This window comes from Phalaenopsis equestris, unplaced genomic scaffold (genome assembly GCF_001263595.1).
Source record: "Phalaenopsis equestris unplaced genomic scaffold, ASM126359v1 Scaffold000024, whole genome shotgun sequence".
Classification (NCBI taxonomy): domain Eukaryota; kingdom Viridiplantae; phylum Streptophyta; class Magnoliopsida; order Asparagales; family Orchidaceae; genus Phalaenopsis; species Phalaenopsis equestris.
Window position 1 is genome coordinate 164,145 of NW_018164466.1, and position 19,237 is coordinate 183,381.

Genomic DNA, 19,237 nt, shown 5'->3' on the forward strand with positions numbered 1-19,237 from the left:
ATATAGACACACACACACACACACACACACACATTGCAATAGTAAATTTAAAAAATTCTTAAATTTCTTTTGTTAAATATTCAGATTTGAAGCGAGATAGGAGGTGAAGGGTGCGACCTACAGAAGAGGAACATTCGCTTGAGCAAACTTCGTTAGGAAAAGTTTAAGAAATGAATTTAATTAGGACCTCTTTATGAGGTAAAATAATGGAAACTTAATACTTAAATGATGTAAATTTAATAGCTAAGTATAACTAATTAAAATTTTGCAATATGAATACGCATGTCAGGTTTCTACTTAGAAGACTCGACGTCAGAGAAAAATCTTATCGAGTTAATCATCTTCGAGATGAATACTTCTTTTAAATTACAGTAATATTTTTTTTGCTTCTCATACATGTTTTTAGTTCATAATATTTGTGGATGCTTTAGTCGCATTAAGTTATCATTTTCTTTATTGGTCATGTCGTTGCGAATGTTGTAGCAATCTATTCATAAATTTTAGTGCATGTTTTATATAGAATGATTGAATGTGATGAACTCATATGTTTATGTTAACTGATTGTATGTGCATGACTGACTATGATGCAGCACCAATTGATGGTACTAGCAAGGCAACACTAATGCACCCGCGCACGTAAATGAAAAAAAATTATTCATATTGATGTGTTTTAATTTACAACTTTTAGACGGAGCCTCATTTTACGGTTATATAGATAAAAAATGAATTGAAATGAGAATGATATAGACCCATTTTAATAGCATGTCAAATGTTTATAATGATTTATAAAGAAGCTTAACTTACATGTGTATTATTCTTTCTTTTCATTGTATTATTATAGTTTAGAAATATAAATATTCACCAGCTCTTTAGCTCACAAATATTTTAACTGACTTTTCAGATTTAATTAAATTATTAAAAGAATAACAATAGACGAGAAAAGTTTATATGAGACGCGAACAACCATTAACAAAGTAATTAATATATAAACTTTTAAACCATCTGATCGTCTCTACCCACAGTGGCTAATTCCAATCCCCAGGACAGGTCGTGACAATTCAAGTACTTATAATTTAAAAATTATCAATGAAGTTTATTCATATGATGATATTGCAGTAGAATGGAAGACAATGTGGGACAGCTAAAAAAATGCACATATATGAAAGGAATAATATCATTTTCATACCAAAATAGACTTAAATACTGAAGGAAAGTTTTAAGATCCTAAAAATTCAACTTAGTCCATCACAAATAACACATTTAATTTAAAAATAAATAAAAACTAAATTACATGCAATGATGCGCGTACAGGTTAACTAGCACAGATAAAATCATCGAACAAATACCCAAAAAACAAAAAAACATAACTAAGAATGATAGAACACGGAAAATCTAAAAAAAATAAAAAAAAGAAACATTGGAAGAAGCATACCTTAGGATGCTCGCAATTTTTATGGACAGAAGCTGAATTTCAGGTAGAAAATCATATCGTACAAATTCCAGCAAAGAGACAATGTAATTATGATCTTGAGAAAGTACAATATCCAAAGGCTGCAATAATAAAATAAGAAATTCTCGCAATAAGCCTTTCAATAAAGCAACACTCTTATAGTTCATACAAATACCTGATATAATGGGCGCCAACACTCGACAAGGAATAGGTCTCTTTCAAAAACAAGAACTATAATTTCCAATGAAAGTTGAATAGCTTTCTCTAGCAGATTACCATATGCTTGACTAATCCGAGCATTGATAAGACTGTTTACACCAATTAAGATGATACCCATGACATTGCGAAAAACTACTTTGCCACCCAAGAAGTCCTAGCAAAATATTAAAAATGAGCTTAGCAAGGAATTCTTCTTGTAACAGAAAAAACAAAGTCAGCAAAAAAAAATATTTGAAAGAAGAAAAGCAAAGCAGACATCAACAAGACAAAGGATTTAACGTATCATTATTAAATATTTAATACTTGAAATATCTAAAATGCATTCAGAAAGTATGAACAAATCATGACAATCTGCATGAAGAAGAAACAACGGCTATGATGTCCCTGTGTGAAATAATACCCAAAAAAGGAACCTCAAGCAATTCATTTCAAACATCAAATATAGTATTCAGCTTTACAGACACTTATTTTCTGGTAAGACTAGTATTTTTCAAGCCAATTTTCTACAATCGTTAAGAAAAATAAAAAAATTTATAAAATAGAAGGAACCCATTAGATAAAAGCTTTCCATCAATATGGGATGGCCTGCAAAAAAAGCAAGTGTGTCGCTTATATCAAACATATGAACTCTCTAATAGAATTCAAGAAATATTTTATAAAACAAATCCAAATTAATAATGAGAACCAAACAAAAAACCAACAAGGGAACTGCCAGGACAAAGCGCTGTTTGGGTTCCCAATGAAGGTAACTCATTACTGAAGCAGACTTTCAATGTAGCTCGTGTAATAAATTTCTCTTGACAGCATAGAAAGTGAAGAAGGATGGAAAACTATATTCTCTTATTTCTCAATTATCAAATTACAACTCTCCTACTTATATAATAAGTAAAGGCAAGGAAGTAAATAATAGGGCAAACTTAATTCCTACCATTACAACTTACCAAAGACACAACAATCAACAAAAGAAATACATACAACATAATAAGGAATAAAAGAGAATAAATCCAAAAGAGGAACACAACAATCAACAAAAGAAATACATACAACATAAAAAGGAATAAAAGAGAATAAATCCAACATAGGAAACTTAGAATTCCATACTCCCCCTCAAGTTGGTTCACATATGTTGCAAAGACCAACCTTAATACTCAAATCAGTGAAGTTGCCTAGGGGTAGAGATTTCTCTGCTTATCAGCAGATTATTAATAATCAACAGCTGTGCCAAACAGACCCTTAGTAAAGACATCAGTAATTTGAAGATGAGTAGGAATGTAAATTAAGTGAATAACACCTCTATTGACTCTTAAATCGCTCAAGATTTCATATTGTTTACCAGAGAAGGAGAATTCGAGGCAAGCATGTGAAAACAATTCGTATGGCACATCAGCAAAATTCAAGTAAATTAATCTTACATGAAGAATAAGAATCTGTTCAACAGGAATTCCTTAAATTTTAAAGTTTAATATTATGTTTTTAATATCAACATAAAGTTTATCGTAACATTCAATGTGGCAACCGATGTGAGTAATTATACTTTAAATTTCAAGTACTCTTCTTTAACTCTGAATATATGTTTAACTCTATGCATGCACTAGTTTAGATATATTTCACATAATTTTAAATAAAAAAAATATATACATGACCGAAAAGATATACAACTTATGTATGAAGTAAAAGATATGCATGAGAGGCGACAAGCATGATATGTATAATACCCATGATATGAAAGATAGACATGACAAAAAACAGATGTACATGATAAATATGATAAAAATATATATATATATGATAGGTTCAAGTAAAAGATATGCATGATGATTAATTATGCAACAGAGTATGCATGTTAATAGATGCAAAAAAATCTCTCGGAATAATATATGCTATGAAAAATGAAAACTTTTTTTATATAAATGTTTGTTAGTGCATGTTCAAAGAAGTTCACCCCTAATGGTGTAAGAAGGTGATGTCAGTATACCCGCGCCCGTAAAGTTTTTTTATCATCCCAGATAATTATGGTGGTTAGATCACAAATCATTGTACCGGTGAGATAATAACGGTCAGGGGCAAGTAGAACAGAGCTAACCACCCCAAACAATTGTGATTTTTACATTGTCAATCGCTGTGCCAACAGGATAATATCGATCAAAAGGCAGGTAAGTGTATTTCCGTCTTAGACAATTGTAATGCTTACATCACTAATCGTTGTGCGGACGGGGCAATATCGGCCAAGCGTGTTAATTTTGTTAACGGTGATCCTCACAGAGATAGATGTGTACATAAAGACTATAAAATAAGGTATTAATAAAGTAAATGCATATAAAAGACTTGAATATTTTCATTTAGAAAATGTTATTAATATATGCATTAGCATATAAAAGATTTTTTATACAAAGATAAAAGCCTAGCACATTATAAGATTGTTTATAGAGATATAAATAAACATGCATTTTGAAGTCTTTTCCATGAGTTCCTACATTTTGCATGTGTAATTACTCGTGAATTATTTTAACACAAAATAGTAATAGAAAAAAAATAGTTGAGAATTGACTTTCACCATCCGAACGTCCATTCCTGTCTCAGTTAATTTCAAGCCCCAAGCAAGGTCGTGAAAAACAACCTAGTAATTAACCTCCATTTTGCATGTGTAATTACTCGTGAATTATTTTAATACAAAATAGTAATAGAAACAAAATAGTTGAGAATTGACTTTCACCATCCGACCGTCTATTCCTGTCTCAGTTAATTTCAAGCCCCAAGCAGGGTCGTGAAAAACAACCTAGTAATTAACCTCTTAAACCTATCTGTTAGAAGTTACATTAAGAAATATTTTATTCGTATCAGAAGTTATGAGAATTAGATTTAATTAATAATTCAATTTTATTTCCTTTCCTACTTTAAACTTGTTTCCTTTAATTGGATTTATTTTTTTTCCTATTTTAGGTTTTCCTATTTTATGGTGTTTCCTTTATCTCTAAAATAATTAATATTACTTGATTCATTGGAGACATTAGGAGTTATATCTTTTCTTTCATGGTGTTTACTTTTCATTGACTTTTATATTCTAGGATCCACTAAGAGTTATTTATACACATTTTTCAAAACAATAACTGAATTCTACATTATTCTGAATTTCAACACAATCATATGATATAAACTTAAAAATGAACATCCAGTTGCATCCAACTGCTTTTTTATATAGAGGAAGTTTTGTAAGATTGATATTGTCAATAGATCTCTTCTTCAACTACCTTTTCCACTATGGACATTAAAGTGCTTTGTGAATAGAATTGGATGGTTGCACACTACCAACTATAGATACAAATATTTTATCTTGATAACTTCTCATAGGTAACCTAAGTCTAAATAAGATAATTCCTGCAACTTTTCCTTTCCTCTCCAGTAGATTTTACCTCCATTGAAACCTCATAGATGTGTGAATTTAGGCTTTCCTGTGAACAATCATGTAGTTGTATATTGTATCTATCCTGCTCAATAGATTTCTTTTTCCTAGTATACACACGAAGTTTTATTTTCTCAGTTGATGGAACTTCAGAGACCGGATGGTTAGAGCGAAGGGGAGCGAGTTGTGATGACTCTAAATCAATGTGAGAATCTAAAGAAATGTAGGGAACTGGAATACGTTGTGATGACTCTAGGTTAGTTTAAGTATTCAAAGTAATGTCCCAAGTTTATTCAGTGGGACTTCTCCACCTTAATATCAGATTTAAGGCAGTAGTGATGGATTTTAAAGAAGATAATATCCATGAATTTACTATATTTCTTTTGTAATAGAAGAATAGCACTTGTGCCACATTTTTTTTTAAGCACACCGAAGGAAGATAACTTTGATGGATTTTGGGTCAAGCTTTGTACAGTTTGGTCGGTAAATATGAACAAAACAAGGAAGTTGAATAATTTTAGAGGAAGATTGAACGAGAAGGCTCTGATATGAGCGAGTTTCTCCATCACAATTTCGAGAGGGACTTTGAAACCAAAGATCGTGCTTGACACATTATTAATGAGGCAGATGGTTGTCAGCACATCATCTCCCAAGAAAACTTTTGAGACATTTTGAGAAAGCATTATAGAGCTACATACCTCAAGAACAACCACAAGTCTGCAATCAATACAAAAGCGCACATACTGGAAGGAGACGAACAACCACAAGTCTGCGATCAAAACACGAGCGAGGCTAACACCAAAGACAAACGACGCCGACGAAAACGATCTAACGAAGCTTTGGTACCATGAAGAAAGATGAAGACACTATAATATCTTCTTTCTCATTTATCAAATTACAAGTCTCCTAATTATATAACAAGTACAAGCAAAGGCAAACTTAATTCCTACCGTTACAACTTATCTAAGACACAGCAACCAACAAAAGAAAAAAAATACAACATAATAAGAAAGGAATAAACAAGAATAAATATAAAATAGGAAACTCAAAGTTTCAAAGTAAGCTAATTTGATTCTAGCATGGCAAGAAAGACTAAAAAATACTATCAACTATAGGAATGATAGAATCATTTTTAATGAGCACACATCGGAGAAAAAAAAGAACAACTGGTCAAATGAAAGCTCCAGCCAACCAATATATCCAAAAAAAATATACTATCTTGACTCCCATGCCATAGACGCATTGGAACTACAACACTGTATTGCAACTATTCCGTAAGAAGTTAACCATGACTATCCTAAATGATTGTTTACTGACATCTATGTAAGCATAGATGCGTTTTTAAGCTTGAAAGAGTAAAAAAATCCAACACAAAAGTTCATTGCTTAAATTTTAAGTTTCTACAGAGCTTTAAAGAAGCCTACAAAGTTTTCCAAAAGAAAAGATTAGCCCTTGATAACATGCAACTATAATGGCTATAAATCTCATCAATGCTGATATGTTCTGCCTTGCAAAGAAATTACTAGAAGATAGCCAAGTAGAACACTTCACTAAAAACATCAAATCGGTTTCCATTTCAATAATAGAGAGGTGCATTTGCTGTTCAAGCGTATAACTGGAATCATCTTAATGGGGGATGTTGAGCAAAGAAAAGCAATCCCCAAACACAGCCCAAATAACTATTTAATCATGTTGAATGATTAAGAGCACTGGGCATTTCTTAAACTCACTGCAATTGAGGAAAAAAAATTATGCATAACAGAAATTATTAAAAGGAAAATTAATGCAGCTAACAAATCTCAAGAGAAATGTAGAACTATAGAGGGGGTACATTCTCTTTCATCAAAAAACTTTGAGGATGTCATATATATCATGAAAAGTCGGCATACTTTCAACAACTCTAATACAGGAAGTTGGACTTCATGTGTGGAGTTAAGAAGGCAACTCAATTGTAGAGACATGTCTGCAGCATTATTTATATCTTCATCGCGGAGATCATACATGCTCAAAACCCTGACAAAAACAGAAGTAAAACAATGAAATATAATTCCAATAATGAAGAAAAACAGAAATTAATATGAAAAAAGCATAAATAGTAAGGCATTAGCCTATCTGAGTTAAGACAAATAGAGTTCAATTCAAAGACAGTAAAGGAAGACGGTTTAAACCAGATCAAAGCTTTCATGTGGGATTCTGTCAGCCGAGACCGCCCCAAGAAAATACTATTAAACGGCGTAAGGGTTTTCAGAAACCAGCATTTTGGAAAGTAACAACTGAAAATGGCGAACAAGCAAATTATGGAAATAAAAGCAACCCAGTTTTGCAGAAAACCTGAATGGATAAGGGAACCACTATGATTAATGCTGAGCAAGCGGGATGTAAATTTAATATTCACAGCCTCGGCTACACATTCATGAGAACGGATGCTCCAAGCCGTAGAGAAATGCCTAATAAGTCTCAAGCATAAAAATAATATTTGATCTCAAATCTATTGGTACGAACTTCTAACACCGAACAATAAACAGCTTCTATTCCTAGACATTGAACTATCACCTATTAAAGTGAAAACACAAGCCAAGGGCTGCACTTACAAAGAACATCAATAGGTTGGCAAAAATAATAATAATAATAAGATAGGTTATAAAAATGAAATATAATTTAAGAAAATGCTTAGAATTGGAAAAAAAAAGGCTAACACGTGATGCGCAATTTTAATTGATATGAAATTAATGATTATTCATTAATTGTTCAGTGTAGTAATTGGGAATAGAGAAGAATAATATTATTGAGCAGCAAAGGGGAATAAATATATGATATAATACTAAAATCTTTCCTAGTAACACCCAAAAGATAAAAAGGAAAGACATAAACTAAAGAAATAACATAGAAATAACTTCTAATATTCCCCTACAAGTTGAAGAATACATAAAAATAACATAGAAATAACTTCTAATATTCCCCTACAATTTGAAGAATACATAAAAATCATGTTCAAATTGGATTTAAAGTCGTCAAACAACAGCCGAGGAAGGTTCCTCCTGAGGAACTATGCGAGTTGACCACTGGATGTGACAAATGAAACACAAATCTGCCCGAAATCGAGCTTCTCCACGATGAAGTAACGGTCAATCTCTACATATTTGGTGCGATCATGATGGACCGGATTATGAACAACGTTAATTGCAACTTTATTATCACTGAACAGTTGTAGAGAAGCAGAGATCGGCACGCATAATTCGCGGAGCATAATACGCAACCAGAGCGTTTCATAGTTTCCCAAGGACATGGAATGAAGATCGACTGATGCACTAAATGAACAACGTTAATTGCAACTTTATTATCACTGAAAAGTTGTAGAGAAGCAGAGACCGGCACGCATACTTCGCGGAGCATAATGCGCAACCAGAGCGTTTCATAGTTTCCCAAGGACACGGAATGAAGCTCGACTGATGCACTACTTTGGGCGACAACCAATTATTTACTATTTTTGAGTGAGAAAATTTCCCCACACAAATGAGAAATACCCCTAAGTAGATTGTTGATCATTGACAGACCCGGCATAATCAGCATCAGTATAAACTGAAATATAACGAAAAGTGTGGCGTGAGAGTGGTAAACCTAAGCTCATAGTGTATTTTAAGTAGTTTAGGATCCAGTGAGTCGTGAGATGGTGCTCGTATGGGTCGTGCATGAACTAACTTACAGTACATACCGTGTGGCAAATCATAAGGAACTTTAGTCAATTTTTTATCAGGGTCCATTGGAACAACAAATGCTTCCCAAAGTAGAAGGTTGGCATTCATCTCATCCATTATTGCAACCTTCCAAGAAGCGTCCGTCGATGCTACCTCAATAGTGGATGGACGACGATAATCCATCAAGGAAGTGGCAAATGATTTGCAGTTCAACGAGAAGCTATGGAAAGAGACATTTTGTCATAGAATAAAAAGAGCAAGCCTCATTGCGTACCTCAATAGTAAAACTCACATCCTCATTAGGAGCGGGAGTAATCTGTGTAAGTATAGTGTCAGAGATGTTGGACGGGGAGAATTCATTGAAATATGCATTTGCATTAAAATATCAAAAAGGTACAAAAACCATGCAAGAATCCATCTATGATGTACAAATAAAGATCTATCATCTACAAGTATAGCAGAGAGTTCCCTATCATCATCTATATGCATCAAAACAAAAGAATCGACAACAGCACGCTTAGCATAAAAATGAGCAGCCCAATTGCAACTTCATAGGATATGGACAAAGGGAATCTGCCTTATTGACAAAAGAAAGGCATGATTTGGCGCCTCCAGGGGTTGGTGGCTCCAAAAGTCTCTCTTCATAGTGGTACTCAAAGTGTTCATAATGTTGGTGTTGTCCCCTGCAAAAACAAGCCCTTTATATTCTAGCATCCATGGTTGGTAAATGCCTAGAAATAACTTGTTAGGTTGAAGCTCAACTTGGGCACTATCCCAATGTTGAAATTAATGAACTGCAACAATTATGTCATTGCGGTGATCGTCCCGAATAATACATCCACTAAGGGCCATAACACAAGGGAGAAGCACATCATCAGCGTTAACTTTAAGCCAACGAGAACGGAGAGGATACCAAAAAATAGTGGGAACCGACCCATGGAGTCGGCCGGTATTGCATTGCTCTCGAAATGGATAAAGATAGGTCTTTATGAAAGCTTCAAGAATGGTGGAGGCGATGACAGTCGGAGTACCGTGAGCAATTTCATGTGTTTTGGCGTTACGGGCACGCCAATAGGAATGAACTATGTAGCAAAAGCACCAGAGTGATGCAACGCTATTCTCCTTGGTCTTCTTAATTTTATGGATCGCCTCGTTGAATGAGTTAATCATGGGTATGATGACACCCCATGATTCCAATATAGCTTTCACCCTGCATAGAAGCAAACAATTAGAAGTAATATGGCTTTTGTCCTCCACTTGGTTACAGCCCCAAGGACAATCCTTGACCTCCACAAGGCCTCTCCAGGCAAGCCACATTCTCGTGGGGATAGCATTTTGGATTAAATTCCGCCAGAAAAAATGGTAGCGAGGGTGGTGGAGATGGAGTTTATTGAGCCAACTTAAATTAGTTCCAGCATAGTTAAACACAGCATTTATAAGCTAAAGCAGTGATAGACTTTCTTTGTACATCTAGTTCAACTCGAAATAAACATTCTCCACATTAGAATGGATTTCGATTTGAAGGATTCCAAGTATTGCAAAAAGGAAGTGGGCCCAAAATTATGAGTATTGGGACAGACCAAAACTAAGGGTTTTATGCGTCGAATATAAACATAGCGAAAGGGTGGAAGAGATGTTGGACTCGTAGATGATGGATCCAATGCGTGGAGTAGTGTCCAAAAATTCTAACTTGAGGCAGTGTTGAGGAAGATGGGAAAACTTTAAAAGAATGAGACATCATAGCTCACAAAAAAATTTATTTGTGATAGGATCGAAGCATTGATAGCCCTTTTGAGTGGCAGAATATGCAAAGAAGATACAGTTGATTGAGCAGGAATCAAGTTTACGACGATATAGTCTTTAAGCAAAGAAGATACAGTTGCTTGAAATTGTTCGTGCTCGACTCGATTTCTCTGAAATTCATTTGAAACGCTTGAAATGTTTGAAATGATTGAATTGCTCAAATTACTCGAATTATTCGAATTGTTCAAATTATTTTCAAATTTGTTTGTATTGATCGAATTTCTTGAATTGCTAAAATGATAATAAATTTAATTATTAATTCTCAATTTACCCAAAAAAAAACATCCCTTTATTTAAAAAAATTTACTTTAAAATAGTTTATATTTCAAACAATAAAAATTCCAACACGATCGAACACTTGATTATTCGTGTTTGGTTCATTTAAAAATAAAACTAAAAAATAATTATTGTGATCATCTCGTTTACTTATCGAATGAATCGAACACAAATTCATTAGCGAGTCAAACTCATCTCGTTTACTTATCGAACGAATTGAACACAAATTCATTAGCTAGACAAATACGAACTATTCGCGAACAGCGAGCATTTTTGACAGCCTTGCTCATAACTGCTATCGAGGTTCGAAAATTCTGAACTCTTTCTGGGGACTTTATTGATGAGATATGCGACGGAAAGTACGACAACATTCCAAAATTGTTTCGGTACATAGTGAACTCTTCGATAACGTGTCAATTTTTTTTCGCTCGGCTACTCTATATTGTTCAGGAGTATCTGTATAGGAGCTGTGATGAAGGATGCCCTTACCAAAAAATCTCATGACATAGTTAAAAAATTCACAGCCGTTATTAGTCCAACTGACTTGAATTGATATTTTCAATTAGGTTAAAATAAAGGAATGAAAATTTTTTAAGGTGATAGCAGCTTCAGATTTGCCTTTTAAGAAATAGACTCATGTCATTCGATAGTGATCATCAATCAAAACAATGAACCAATTTTTATTGGTGTAACTTTGTTTGAATGAATCCCCACAAATCATTATGATGTAGTGAAAAAGGAAAGGAAGGAGTGTAAGAGTATGTTGGTTATGGACTCAAAGACGTATAGAGACAAACTTCACATTTGAAACTAGATATATTTTTATCAGTAAACATCAAACGATACAACTTTTTTAAATATTAAAAGAAGAGATGACCCAAACGACAGTGTAAAGGCATAATAGGACATTCTTTGGACTGGGAAAGAATACAACTACTAGACAAAGTGACTCGTCAACACTACTTTACCCTTGAAAAAAGTAGAGCACGACTACCTGCTTAGCGATCAAATCGATCAAAACATTCAGAAAAAAATAACAGCAACAAAATCAAGGTCATATATCAGCTTACTAATAGACAAGAGGTTGCAATTTAACGAAGGTACATGTAACACAATTCTAGAATCAGATATGTTGTTAGAACAACAAACACTTTACCCATAATGGAACAATGAGATCCATCGACATTTTTAATGGTATCTCTCCCAGCCAACGGAGAAATGTAAAGAAGGCTTGAAAACATCTATTCACATAGCTTGTGGAACCAAAGCAAGAATCCATTGACTAGAAAAAGCAAAAACATCGAGTGTCACCGGAATGTTGCCTTGACGAATATGGAAGGTCAGCGGGTCAGAAGAGAATTAGGTAAATTCAAGTAGTTTGCTCAAGTGCTCCATTTGACTCTTAATGGAGTAAATATTCCAAGTTGTTCCAAAAGTGAGTCGACTATATTGTTGTGCCTTCTGAGGTCATAGCAAAACCCCTTGCAGCAAAAGACATGGTTGAACGTTTACTCGTCTATTTCGGTTGGAGTTTCCAACACTTGTCACGAGTAGGGGTGTAAACGAACAAAGCTCATGTTCTTTCGGTTCGTTTGAAATTGTAGGCTCGTGTTTGAAACTGTTCGTGCAGTTATTATTCATCTTTGGTTTGATTTGTTTGAAATATATTTGAAATATTTGAATTATTCAAATTGTTCAAATTATTCAAATTGCTTGAATTGTTCGAAATTTTACAGATTTGTTTGTACTGTTCGAATTATTTTAAAACTTTTAAAAGTTTAAACCTACAAGAAATTAATGTTTAAACTTGTATGAATCAATCACAAATGCAAAATAACTGAAGCACAACTCACAATAAAACCATAATATCATATCTCATCCATAAAAAATTAAGATCCAGAGACCATATGCAAGATTTCACTACCAAAAATTAGGTTTCTCTCAAAGAAACAAAACAAATCTAAAATAATTATAAGAAAATTTAAGCTAACAGACTAAACCTGAAAGTAAATAGGAAATTACAGAATTTAATATAAGCTAAGTTGTGAACCTGAAGATCATATTATAATTTATATGATTTAATTTTTTAAAAAAATAATAAGTTTTTAGAGTATATAATTATTTTCTAAATTCTTCGTGTTCATCTCATTTGTTTATCAAACGTATCGAACACGAACTAAAATTATTTTATCTTTCGAACAATAATGATTCGAACGCGATCGAACAAATGATTGTTCGTGTTTAGCTCGTTTATAAATCGAGCGAAAAACAAAAATTCTTCGTGTTCATCTCATTTGTTTATCAAACGTATCGAACACGAACTATTCGCGAATGAGCTTTTTTGACAGCCCTCGTCACGGGTATGATCGGGTTTGTGACAGTAATTACAAATAGAGTGATTGGCCCCATGATGACGTGAAGGGTTGAGCACTATTAGAAATTAAAGCGCATGGTTCGGCTAAAGCAGTAGAATGATCGAGCATGATAAGTCTCAAGTTTTCTTCGCGATGTACCTCGGTGAATGCAGCACTAGTTGAAGAGGAACTTAACCAAGAATACGACCCTGAATTTCATTGAAATCCTCGTTTGGCCGCGCCAGGAACTGGAACACACGATCTATTTCCATAATTTTCTCGAAAAAGAAAGGATCAACCGAAGAGTCCCATGTGTAGTCGTAGAAGAGATCGCATTCCATTCATAAGACCACGAAGTCATTTTAGTACTGGGTCATGGCCTTTAATCCCTGTTTTGCCTCGCGAAACTTCTTAGGATCAACCGAAAAGTCCATTCATAAGGTATTCCATTCATAAGTCCATTCATAAGGATCAACCGAAAAATCCCTGTTTTGCCTGTTTTGCCTCGCGAAACTTCTTAGGATCAACCGAAGAGTCCTTTGTGTACTCGTAGTAGAGATCGTATTCCATTCATAAGGTCATGAAATCATTTTAGTATTGGGTCATGGCCTATAATCCCTGTTTTGTCTCGTGCAACACCTTGGGAACCTCATAAGTTGGCCTAAATTTCCTACATCCAAGTAGGAATCTTGAACTGTCAGCCATAGTGCGCATGCAAAAGGAAGGAACAGATACGAACTATCAATCATAATCTCTGTGGAATTGATCAGCCAAGATATGAACATAGAATTCTCCACTTCCCACGCTGCATAAATTTGGCTAGTTTTCAGAGGTTCACAAATCATCCTTGTGAAATTGACTAACTTTCTGCGTCATCTAACAAACAACGACACGGCTTGAGACTATTGAAGAAAATTAGAATTGTTATGTTTATGAGTGGTGATAAAAAATTTCATAAGATTTTCCGGGCCTCCGATTTGCGAAGAGATTGAGGCTGACGTGACTAGTACACCGTCAGAAGAGGGCTCAACAGTGAAGTACTCCACCATGACTCTGGGACATAGACATAGATAGTCACTTATGCAACAGATAACAAAAAATGGGGCCAAAAAGTGACGATTTGATCCGTACAAGGGATCTCAGCCTGCAAGAGATCTGATTCAGTCACCTAGAAGGATATCAAGATGGCAAAGAAGGTTACGGCTTGCGGGTGAAAGAAGCTGCAAGAAATCTAGTCAGCAGGGAAGGTTAAAAGCTGGCCGGCAGAAAGTTCTGGCGACTGGTATTTGATTTGTAGCTCTAATACCATGTAGAATATGGCAAAAATATGAGATAATATTATTGAGCAACAAAGGTGTATAAATAAATAATACAAGGGATATAGAAAAGGAAAGATAAAATACCCGAATCTTCACTAATAACACCCAAAAGAAAAAAAACAAAGACATAAATTAGCAAATGCAAAAAAATAAATAACAAGATAATAAGTAGAAATAACTTCTAAAAAAATAACGTCTAATACTCAGGAATATCAATTGATATAAAAGGGCTATAAGTTCAACAATCATGGATCAATTATAAAAACCACGTATAAATAATGAAGAACTTTATTTAGAGCTAAAGTTGGTTATTAAATAGTAGAAGTGACTCAGAAGTACAAAACAATAAGACAAAAAAATATAAATAACAAAAATATAATTAGACATCTATCAGAATTCCAGCATTGAAGAACAATAGGGCTACTAATGGTCAGAGGAATGCAGTGGAAATAAGAATGTCAAAATAAATAACATAAAACAGGGAGAGAATAAGTTATGATATCAAAAAGTTGTTAGGAGCACAATTTGCTGAAAAAAAGACTGAATTTTAAGTTTACATATGCAGGTGCAATTAAGACATTGGCAAATAAAACTAACATGAAAGAATATGACGAAATTGGCCTAGAAAAAAGCTAGAAGCAGGGAAAGTCCGGGTAAATAAACAGACTTAAAATAAAAAGCACATTTCATTATCATTCAAAATAGTGGCATAAACATTCAGAAAAAAAATATAAAATATAAAATAATATTTAAGTTTTAACGCAATTCCAGAAGATAAATTATCACTGAAACTATCATGGCAACTGAAACCAAAAATATATGATAATTTTCAAACCAAAAAAAAACAGAGGATTAATTTTTTAAAAAAAGGATAGAAATCTAAAATAATTCTATAAAATGGAGCCAAAGTTAGAATTCATCATGCATTTGCCAGTTGACTTTAAAAGTAAATCACAAGCTAGACAGATAAGAGACTCACAAATGGAAGTGCTGGAGGCAAGAGATAACCAGTTGCCACTTTTCTTTAGGATCAGCATAAGCCCTCTGGGGAAAAGGGCTGAAGACGTGATCATAGACAAATCTAAAAATGCCGACAAACCTGGAAAATATTTTAATCAAGAACAGAAAATTTAGCTTAAACTACGCAATTAAAAAGCAGAGAAAGGTGGTGATAAAAATAGAAAACCATTCAATGTTTGTACCTTTGGCCTCGGTCACTTACATCTCTTTCTTGTGAAATCAATGAATTTAACAAATTGATGAAAGAAATAGTTGATGGATATCTTTCCCTTCTAGCTTCTACTTCATTAAGCTCAAATCGCATGTCATAAATCTTCCAAAAAAGTAGCAGTACACAATTAACATAAATCATGCACTAAACATTGCAAAAAAATCACAAAAATTTTGAAGAAAAAATTATAAATAAATCATACCCTGAGTCAGCGAGAATTCAAATTGATTCAATACATATCAAACACTTTCACATCAAGACTAGATTTTCATAAAACAATCAAAATAAGTCGTACCAGGTTAGGTCCATTCTAGTTTTTGAAGTCTTGTAGGACAATTTTTTTAATTAAATTTTATTTGTAAATGTAATTTGTAAAATGATCACATAATTATGATAAGCAATATGGATAAGTTCTCTCTCATCCTTTCCATATATATATTTTTTTTATAAAAAGAGCTGCCTGAATAAATGAATTCTTCTTAGGACAATTAAGTGTTTCTACCTCAATACAAATTGTGTATATAGATCACTTCGGATTGTATATACTGAGTTCTCCTCTTCCCCTCTTAGTTGTACGCATGGAGGTTTTTTTTTTATTTTCTTTTTTTTTTCTTTTAAACTTCCCTTTTTCATATTCTTCTATCTTTTCACCCCCATCAATTTAGCAAACTGCTTTTCTTCACCATCTCAAAAACTTTACATAAGACTACTCAGCAATTTCAAAATATAATAATCAACGATTATATACAACAATTAATCCATGATATTGCTAACAACTTGAAAGAGTTAAAATAGCCAAAATCAGCAAAATAACGCATATCAAATTCTTTTTTTTTTACTCTCTAAGCAAAACTCCACCACAGAAAGAATACTTCACAATACTTAAAATAAAGTGATTAGAATTGCTATATTCAAATTTCTTCTTCAATTCTGCCCATAAAATGTGAAGCACTTTTAGCTATTGGAGTCAGCAGCATTATGAGAAATTAAACTTTTAAAGCTAAACTTCACACTTCATATATTATACATCTCCCAACATCTCATAGGCTCTATCTAGCCCTTTACCAAAAATGTAGACAATTTTTTTTATTCACATATGAATAATAGTTAATTAAAATTATCATACATTTATTTTAGTCTAACTATGTCATTTGGGACATTGGCTCAACAATATTTTATGTTATTAGCAAGTGTCATTTTTTTTGGACTTCGATAACAGTAAAAAGGATTTTACTAATTAAACTACACCATGTTTTTTTAATATCTAAACAATCATAAAATTAGTTGGCATTTAGAACTCAAGTTATTTAAAAATTGATGATGATCACGCCAAGCAATTGAGAACAGTTTTCAAGTTGTTCAAAAAAAAAATCAATAGTATGTAAAGTTTTCAAAATGCAAATGTTGATTGATGTACGGCATTTTTGGAACACATCATATGTTGCCAAGGATTCTTTATAGATTCGCCGAATATGAAAGAAATAGTAGAATGATTAACACCCACGACTGTTATATAGGTCCACAATTTACTGGATTTCTCCAATAGCGAAAAAATTTCAAATTGTCAGAAAATACTCACCATGATGCTGTCCACGATAATGAGCAGGGATGTCAAGTCTGAATGGCAGAAAAATGTGACAATAATTTTGGAGAATTGAAAAAGTGTTAGAAAACTGTTCCAGTTTTAGGATTTATAGTGATGCGTCAAAGAAAGGATTAAAATGTATTTTAATGTAAAATAACAATATAATTATGTATGCACCAAGATAGTTAAGGCCTCACCAGAAAAATTATACGACATATGAACCAAAATTGACAAAGTGTTGTATTTCAATTAAGAATTCGGAGGAAATATTTGAATGAGATAAAATATTAATTATCACAAATTATTAGTGTAATAACAATTTTTTTAGAAACCGGATAAAATTCTTAGCAACATTCAAAGCACCTCAAATACTTCATCTCCCCAAAATTTGACCGAAGCAATTTTATAAAATTCTATGTCTTAAATCGAGCAATTTGATATAAAGTTTAATACATTAAATATGAATAGATTGGGAGTAACAAAAATTTAAAGTTAAAATTTTAATTACTTGAACATTAATTATTACTTAATTATTTCCCTAATCACTCTGTCACTGTTCACCACAGACTCGCGCCCCTTTAATTTCAATTCATTCGGTCGAAGGAATCCCGAGCTTCGATTTTCTCTCCAAATTTCTTCTCCTAACACTCATTCCCTCCTCTCTCTCTCACTCTTTGTGTTCACTACGTTCGGTCGAAGGAATCCCGAGCTTCGATTTTCTCTCAAAATTTCTTCTCCTGACACTCATTCCCTCCTCTCTCTCTCCCTCTCTCGATCACTCTTTGTGTTCACTACCCGCGGCAGAGCAAGGCTGCAACCCTTGCACAATGTAGAGACCGATATCAAGCACGAATCAAGCGGCGCCTAGGAAAGTCGTAACTCACAATTTGGGGCTCTGTGGCATTCCACGTAAGCACAAATCTCTCCAGCACAATATTTGAAGCTTTAATTTCCTTCCTCACCTTTTGATTGACTTTTGCCTCAATTTTCATGCATTTTCCCTTTGTGGTATCAGTCAGCGGGGTCGATTGTGTGTCGAAGCGTCGAAAGTTTTTTGCGAGCTTTCACAAGGGTTCTAGCATGACATGAGCGTAGAAGAGAAGTGGTTAGAGCTGATAGAAAGTAAATTCGGTGGCTTCGAAAATTCAAATGTGTTGGAAAGCATTTTTTGAGGTAAGAATGTCACTTTTTCACTATCATTATTTTATGAGCCAAAAATGTATAAAATGTTAAATTTCTTATAGATTCCAGGTTGTTTTATCTAAGTCAAAAAGTTCGAGGCAAGCGTGTAGAAAATTGTCGTAGGACAGCACCGTAAATTTCAGGTAACATAACACTATGCTAATTCAAGAAGAATAATTCAGTCAACGAAAATCGCTTGAATTTAAAATTTAATATTATGTTTTATAGGTAATTTCGCTAAACAGAAAACTTATCCAACGGCGAGCTAATTATTCAAGATTGAAAACCTAGTGTCACAATTGAGGTAACTAATTGCGTTTTTGAATTTTAGTAATCTTCTTGATTTTCAGATTTTCACTCCATGAATGTGTTAGTGTAATCAGATCTTTCGTATTATTTGTTAGAAAAGATATGCATGATAAGCATTATAAAAAATACGTATATGAATGAGATAAATGATATTTAAACATTACATGTAAAACATAGACATGTAGGAAAGATATGCATTATATAAGAGATGCATAAGAAGAGATATGAGCAATACAAAATAATTTGATGATATGAAAGATGCATGAATAGAAGTTTCACAACAGAGTAAGTATGTTTGTTAGTAAAAGCATGAAGACGTCTCAGAATAATGTATGAAGAATTAAATAACTTATATATGAACGTTTGTATGTGCATGTTTAGAGGAGGATTTCACCACCTAATAGTACAAGCAGG

At 33.3% G+C, this 19,237-nt stretch overlaps 1 protein-coding gene across 1 annotated transcript in view; it reads right to left on the reverse strand.

The window, feature by feature from the left end:
- LOC110018512 (nuclear pore complex protein NUP205-like) overlaps nucleotides 1–19,237 on the reverse strand; it is a 66,703-nt gene that overhangs the window by 30,152 nt on the left and 17,314 nt on the right. Inside the window, exons 9-13 of the mRNA XM_020715847.1 lie at nucleotides 15,719–15,849; nucleotides 15,496–15,615; nucleotides 6,959–7,082; nucleotides 1,626–1,823; nucleotides 1,433–1,551 (exon numbers count right to left, since the gene is read on the reverse strand). Of these exons, the coding sequence (XP_020571506.1) occupies nucleotides 1,433–1,551; nucleotides 1,626–1,823; nucleotides 6,959–7,082; nucleotides 15,496–15,615; nucleotides 15,719–15,849 (692 nt within the window). The remainder of the gene's footprint in view (nucleotides 1–1,432; nucleotides 1,552–1,625; nucleotides 1,824–6,958; nucleotides 7,083–15,495; nucleotides 15,616–15,718; nucleotides 15,850–19,237) is intronic.